This window comes from Syzygium oleosum, unplaced genomic scaffold (genome assembly GCF_021117445.2).
Source record: "Syzygium oleosum isolate NSW1041296 unplaced genomic scaffold, Sole_v2.1 Sole_v2.17, whole genome shotgun sequence".
Classification (NCBI taxonomy): domain Eukaryota; kingdom Viridiplantae; phylum Streptophyta; class Magnoliopsida; order Myrtales; family Myrtaceae; genus Syzygium; species Syzygium oleosum.
This window is the reverse complement of record NW_026607501.1, coordinates 477,753-485,054: the sequence shown is the minus strand read 5'-3', so window position 1 is coordinate 485,054 and position 7,302 is coordinate 477,753. Positions and strand designations below refer to the sequence as shown.

General features: G+C 42.8%; 1 protein-coding gene across 2 annotated transcripts; it reads right to left on the bottom strand.

The window, feature by feature from the left end:
• Nucleotides 1-3,339: 3,339 nt before the first annotated feature.
• Nucleotides 3,340-6,220, bottom strand: LOC115661845 (3-dehydrosphinganine reductase TSC10A-like). Of its 2 annotated transcripts, none has more exons than XM_056319311.1 (3): nucleotides 5,652-6,220; nucleotides 5,413-5,560; nucleotides 3,340-3,845 (listed from the first exon to the last, which is right to left on the bottom strand). In XM_056319311.1, the coding sequence occupies exons 1-3, from the start codon at nucleotides 6,183-6,185 to the stop codon at nucleotides 3,550-3,552; spliced, it is 978 nt and encodes a 325-aa protein (XP_056175286.1). In that variant the 5' UTR covers nucleotides 6,186-6,220; the 3' UTR covers nucleotides 3,340-3,549. The 2 variants fall into 2 exon arrangements, with proteins under 2 accessions (XP_056175286.1, XP_056175287.1); XM_056319312.1 differs by having other exon boundaries at nucleotides 3,340-3,785.
• Nucleotides 6,221-7,302: the final 1,082 nt, after the last annotated feature.

The window sequence follows — 7,302 nt, the reverse complement described above, 5'->3', positions numbered from 1 at the left end:
AAAAAAAATCCATCTCAAATTTTGTGACGGAAAAAAAAAGCAGTTGCAAAAATTTGTGACGGAAAAAAAAATCCGTCGCAAATTCACGACGGAAAAAAAAATCCGTCGCAAATTTTTGCGACGTAAAACAAATCCGTCGCAAATTTTTGCGACGGAAAAAAAAAATCCGTCGCAAATTTTTGCGACGAAAAAAAAAACCATCACAAAAAAAAAATCTGTTACAAAAATTTGCGACGGAAAAAAAAATTCGTCGCAAATTTGCGATGGAAACAAAATCAGTCGCAAAAATTTGCGACGAACATAAGGTTCGTCGCAAATTACACTACAAAAAAACATGGATTTTGCCACGGAAATTTGCGACGGAGAATTTTTCGTCGCTAATTTGCGACGAATTTTTTTTTGTCGCAAATTAGCGACGAAAATTATCCGTCGCAAATTTGCGTCGGATTTTATTTTTGGGGCAAATTTGCGACGGATTTTTATTTTCCGTCGCAAATTTGCGACGGATTTTTATTTTCCGTCCCAAATTTGCGACGGATTTTTTTTCCAGTCGCAAATTTGCGAATGATTTATTTTCCGTCGCAAAATTTGCGACGGATTTTTTTTCCCTTATTTTTTTTCCGTCGCAAATTTTCGTCGGATTTTATTTTTGGGGCAAATTTGCGATGGATTTTTTTTCCGCCGCAATTTTTATTTTCCATCGCAAATTTGCTACGGATTTTTATTTCCGTCGCAAATTTTGCGACGGATTTTATTTTTGGGGCAAATTTGCGACGGATTTTTTTTTCCGTAGCAAATTTGCGACGGATTTTTATTTCCGTCCCAAATTTGCGACGGATTTTTTTCCCATCGCAAATTTGCGACGAATTTTTATTTCCGTCGCAAATTTGCGTCGGATTTTTTTCCGGGGCAAATTTGCGACGGATTTTTTTTTCCGTCGCAAATTTGCGACGGATTTTTTTTTCCGTCGCAAATTTGCAACGGATTTTTTTTTCCGTCGCAAATTTGCGTCGGATCGAAAATTTTCAGGAACCCGCGTGGAAAATTTTCAGGAACCCACGCGCTATCCCCCCTCGCGCCATCGTCTCCCCTTCGCTCGCTCTTTTTATTCCCCCACCACCACAGCGTTCCCCCTCTCTCTCTCTCTAACTTCTCTCCCTCTTTCTCTCTCTCTAGCCTCCTCTGCCGCTTCTCCGCCATGATCCGCCGCCTCCACCAGCCCCACCTCCCCCCCTCCGACTCCCCCGCCGCTTCCTCCTCCGACGACGCCACCGCCAAGCGCAGCAAGAAGCGCGGCAGCTACAACTGCGGCCACTGCGGCCTCTCCAAGAAGGGCCGCTCCTGCCATGCCGGCTCCTCCCACTCCCCCGCCGCCGACTCCTCCTCCTCCGCCGCCGCTGTTGCGGCTTCCTCCATGCTCGTCAACGCCGCCGCTGCCGCCGCCTCCTCCGCGTCCGCTGTCGACCTCACGCCGTCCTCGCTCTCATCCACTGCGTGCTCTCCTTCGACGTCCGCGCCGACGAGGAGGAGGACTTCGACGAGGTGGAGCCGGATCTCGACGAGCGGGATCGGGATTTCGTGGACGGGGATGCGGACGCCGGCGGGTTGCCCGCCAGGTGCTTGTGGGAGGTCCTGAGGAGGTTGCCGCCGGCGGAGCTGCTCGCGGTGGTGCGGGTGTACAAGGGGTGGCGGGAGATCTCGAGGAGGGTGTGGTGGGCCGCCGAGGATATGAAGCTCGGGGTTCCTCGAGAGCTCGCTACAGTACCGAGAATTTATATTAAAGCATGTACTATTGTTGCTAATATTCATGTACTTGATATCAGAGGTTAGAAGGAACTCTGCAAGGTTGAGTTTGTGGTAGATATACCAGGTTTCAGCCGTGGATTAGATACAATTTGCATTGTGCCAGTTGTGAGGAGGCCAACCTGTAATAAATTTTTGCTGCACATTTGCAACTATTTTTATAATTCGTTGCTAATTTGCGACGAATTAATAAAAATTCGTCGCTAAATTCGTTCCCGAACAATGTTCGTAGCAAAATAGCAACAAATTTTGCCACGAATCAGTTTGTCGCAAATTATTAACAAAAAAAAAAAGAATTTCGTGGCAAATTAGCAACAAATTTTGCGACGAAATATTAGCGACGAAAAATTAGCGACGAATTTTGCGACGAAAAATTAGCGACGAATTTTGCGAAGAAAAATTAGCGACGAATTTTGCGACGAAAAATTAGCGATGAATTTTACGATGAAAATTTGTGACGAAAAATTAGTGACAAATTTTGCGATGACTTTTGCGACGAATTTTGCGATGATTTTTGCGACGGATTTTGCGACGGATTTTGCGACGATTTTTGCGACGAATTTTGCGATGAAATATTTGCGACGAACTTTGTGACGGATAGTGTTCGTGGCTAATTTGCGACGAATTTTGCGACAAAATATTTGCGACGAACTTTGCGACGGATAGTGTTCGTGGCTAATTTGCGACGAATTTTGCGACGAAATATTTGCGACGAACTTTGCGACGGATAGTGTTCGTGGCTAATTTGCGACGATTTTTGCGACGAATTTTTTTTTCGTCGCAAATTTGCGACGAAAATTGAAATTTTCCGTCGCAAAAATTTGCGACGACCTAGTAGCGACGGAATTTTTTCCGTCGCTAAATTCGTCGCAAAAATGATTTGCGACGGATTTTTGCGATTTTTTCGTCGCAAAATCCGTCGCAAAAAACTTGTTTTTATGTAGTGTTAATAGTATTTTAATAATATTTTGAATTTTGAATTTTGATTTTTTTTGGTTTTTTCTTTTTTCTTTGTCTTTTTTTTTTTTCAGATTTTTGGAGTGAGGCTAGGCAAGGGCTGCGACGCCCTTGCCGGCAACTAGGGGAGGGTGGTCGATGAGGACTTGGCGGCCCTTGCCCAATGCCCTCGCAAGCCATAGCGAGGACCGCGACGCCTTCGCTGTGGCTGTTGAGGGCCTAGGCGAGGGTTCACGTGCGGCCCTCATTGGTCAAAGTGAGGGCCGCGATGCCCTCGCCTGTGGTTGGCGAGGGTCGCTAGCCCTCACTCCAAAAACTGGAAAAAAGGTAAAGAAAAGAAAAAGAAAAAGAAAAAGAAAAAAATCATAAAAAAATCCAATATTTTCAATATATTATTAAAAATATCCACATTAGTACCGGCCGTGCCACGTAGGACGGCTGGTGTTTACATTAGCAATTTCCGAAAAAAATTGACTGGATTGACTTAATTGGTTAAGACTTTTTTGGGAATTTTTCCTATGGTCATCTTGCTACAGAAATGGCAGCTTTCTTTTTAGCTAGCAATCCAAGACATACTACTGGAAACAATCGAGCATCTGAAATCATCTTCTTTTTACAAATTGTCATCATACTCCAAAATGCCAACGGTATCTCAGGCTATACAAAGATCAAATAAAAGCATCATATATAAAGTCATCGTGTCACATAACAAAACTCAAAGCAACGACAGCAGCAACAGACGACAAAACAAACCGGCATTAAGGAGGTCCACTGCGGAACACTCACGGGTCACTGCTTACTTTGCGCATGCCACTTTTCTATACTGCCATACCAGTTCCACTGGAAGAAGAGACCGGCAAGACGGCAAATACCAGCACCAACCACCTCCACGAATGCCATGGTGTATGATCTTTGAGGAGACAAACCAGCAGTAGCAATTGCTAGCAAGTAGCCCACAAAGTTGCAAGGCACAATAAAGCTGCCAGATTTGATCCCGTTTAATGTCTTCTCAGCAACTTGATCCGCTGTCATTGCAGCAGAAGAAGCAGCTATGATGCTTGATATCGGATGTCGTCTCTTAGTTTCTGCAGTCAGGAAGTGATGTACTAATTCAAAGAGCATTGGCAAGAAAAATAACAATTTGCTGGCATGTCCTCAGCACTTGATTCTTGAAAGTACTCAGAGTACGGAAGCATATGGACATAAGGCGGCCAGTCATACGAACAGTGATACATTGTAGAGCACTAATATATGGGCCGGAGCTGTTGTCGTTGAAGCTGCGGGATACTTTGATAGCGAGAGATGATGTCTATTTAAAGATGCCCGATAAAACAATAGATGACAGTGCATTCCTGCAACTAACTTAGAAAGCATCTATAAAGAGCAGGAAAGAGATCATAAGCTAGGAACAAAGAAGATGCAGCTTGAGCGAAACTAGCGGGAATCATGAATGCTAACTATGTGCCGTAGAAACAACTATGTGCTGCATGATTGATGAAACTACCGGCAGAAAACCCCGGGATTGCCGAGTAGCAATTATTGTGAACTAATAAAAGAACGCTATGGGTTGGAATAAAAAGTGATCTGCTTCTCCTTCGATCATGTAGGGAAGTTCCTAGAGAATGAACTGTCATTTACTTTTCGATATTCTACCAAAATTCAGATTATCTTGTTCCATTACAGTCGTCTAACTGCACAGATTTCACAAGCAATATATGGCTGAGCATTGAATCCTCGAAACAGCGAAGAAGTACAACTAAAAACATTAAGCAGGGGCAATCTGCAAGAGGCGAATTCACAATGAATATACCTAGACCCATCAAATGGGTGGATCGGATCGAAAATGATCTCACCCAAATAGATCCGTTTAATCCGTCTTGACCCATTTTCATGTAATGCATATCTAGTGACTCATACCCGATCCGACCCGATCCATATTAATAAAACACTTCCATATTTAATCATATCTATGAAAAATCATAACCAAACTAAAGTGAAAATGAGCGCGAGATTGAATGAGGGCGAGAGAGAACAGAGAAAGTGTTATAGAGATGGGTTAATTTAAGTAAGTTATAAACCCATTTACGACCCATTTAATACCCATATTATGGTGAAACTCATTTATGACTCATTTACTAAGTATAATTAACCCATATAACAACTAAATCAATCATATATGGGTAGATCTGTTAAACAAGTGGGTTGGGTTACGGTCATGTTGAAAATGGTTTGACCCAAATTGACTCATTTTCATACAATACAAGTCTAACGACCTATAGCCGACCCGACTCATACCCGATTCATATTGCTAAAACACTTATATATTTAATTAAATTTAGAAAAACTCATATCCAAATTAAGGTGAAAACACGGTAAGCGAGCGTGAGATTGAGTGAGGGTGAGAGAGAATCATAGAGGTGGGTTGAGTTTAAATAAGTTGTGAACCCATTTAACATTCATATTAAACTCATTTATAACCCATAGAGTTGAGTCTAAACCCATTTATGAATCCATTTATTTAATATAACTAATCCATGTAACAACTCAATTTATCAAATATAGGTTAAGATATGAGTTTATGACTTATTTTGATAGGTCTATATATGGGTTAAGAAATGGATTTATAATCTGTTTTGACAGGTCTAGATATACCTTCCACTAGTCCAGGAGTATCGGTATCCGGTGGGAGAACGAGCGAAACGTGAATGTCATCGGCAATAATCTCTTGTTGCAGTGCTTCGGCCAATCCTCGGAGCCCAAATTTGCTTGCGCAGTAAGCAGTGTAGCCGTAGACCCCCCCCTACAGCAATCACCAATCACCAATTCCATCAAAAGCATAGAGACGAGGCAAAACTAAGAATGCTCGCACGTTGAGCTATAACAGTAATTACCTGTCCGGCCTGAGAGGACATGAGAGCAATTGAAGCCGGCCTACGATCAGTCCTAGCTTTCATCGCCGGCAACAATGCCTTGATCATGTTGAAGCTGCCGATCAGATTGACATCTATCATTAACCTGACCTCGTCCAACTCCTGTTTGGCCAGTTCCTCGGGGAGGAACACCCCCTGGTTCACCACCAGCACGTCCACCGGCCCGGCCTCCTTCGCTGCGCGCCTCACAGCATCAAAGTCGCGGACGTCGGCGGAGAAGGTCGCGACGTCGATCCCCGTGGCGAGCTGGATTGCCTGCTTGGCCTCCTCCAGCTTGGACTGGGACCGGGCGAGGATCGAGACGCGGGCGCCCTCGGCGGCGGCATGGTGGGCGATTGCGAGGCCGATGCCGCTGGAGCCGCCGGTGATGAAGACGTGGCGGTCCTTGATGGGGATCTTGACGGGGCGGGGGCGGACGATGAGGGAGAGAAGGAGGAGGAGGGAGAGAGGGAGGAGGAGGAGGAGGAGGAGGGAGAGAAGAGAGAGTGCCGCCATGGAGAGCCTTGACCGAAGAGCCAACCAATTCAGAATTTTTGTGCAACAGGTTCGCAGGAGAGGACAATTCGGGAGGGGAAATCGAAGCATGGGGACCCACCGTCTTGGTTTCTATCGAACTATTCATGATGTCGATGTGATATTACCCGTTCTTTCTCATGTAATATGTAATTAATGTATTGAAAATGAGAGCATTTCTTTATCAAATATAGTTAATCGGTGTCACGACCTAAAATTTTTTATACAATTTTAACCTCGAACAGATAAATAATATAACTTCACTTCTTCGATGAATAACTAATTTATCCTTAATTGTACATATAATATGATATCAATTAATATACATCAAAATCTTCTGATAGAAATACATCTCTATTTTTGTTGCGCACTCTGATTCAATCCTTAAAATAGGTCTTTGGAAGGGTTAATTCAAATGCCTTGAGCTTCAAACTCGATCGATCTAAGTTATTTTGAGGTGAGTCTAATATTAGTAAATCAAAGTTCTAGGTCTAAAGTAGGAGATATACTTACCACTTGACCATAAAGCACAATATCATCGTAACAATTAACAAATAACATCACATTTCGTTTCAGGTCACTCTAATTTGAAAACTACCAATCACTCATTTATTCAAGGTATATCTTAGTTATTTACATATTCATAATAGAATAGTTCAATCACTCGAGGAACACAGAATATATTATACATATTTTAAGTGCTTGTAATATTATCACAATCTACTGTGATAACTAATTCACCTATTGCAAGCACCAATCATGATTTAGATTCACAAGCATATCAAGAATCCACATACTCACAAATAGGGGTGACCGATTTTCGGTCCGATTCGGTCCCACCCAGGAACAAGGAACTAGACCGAACCACCGGTGCAGTTTCAATGGAACAAATCACTTAATATCATTACATTGAACAAAAAAAAAATTTGGAGTAAAAAAGTTCAACCCTTAAACATTCCAATTTGTGACTAAACAAAAGAGAATGTCACTAGGAAATAGAGGAAATGGAGCTTCAAGGTGACGTTCCCAACGTCTCTTCGTTCAGTCATCTTCCTACCCTTTTTTATCTTTGGGAAAAATATCTCTTCCCTTTTTTAAT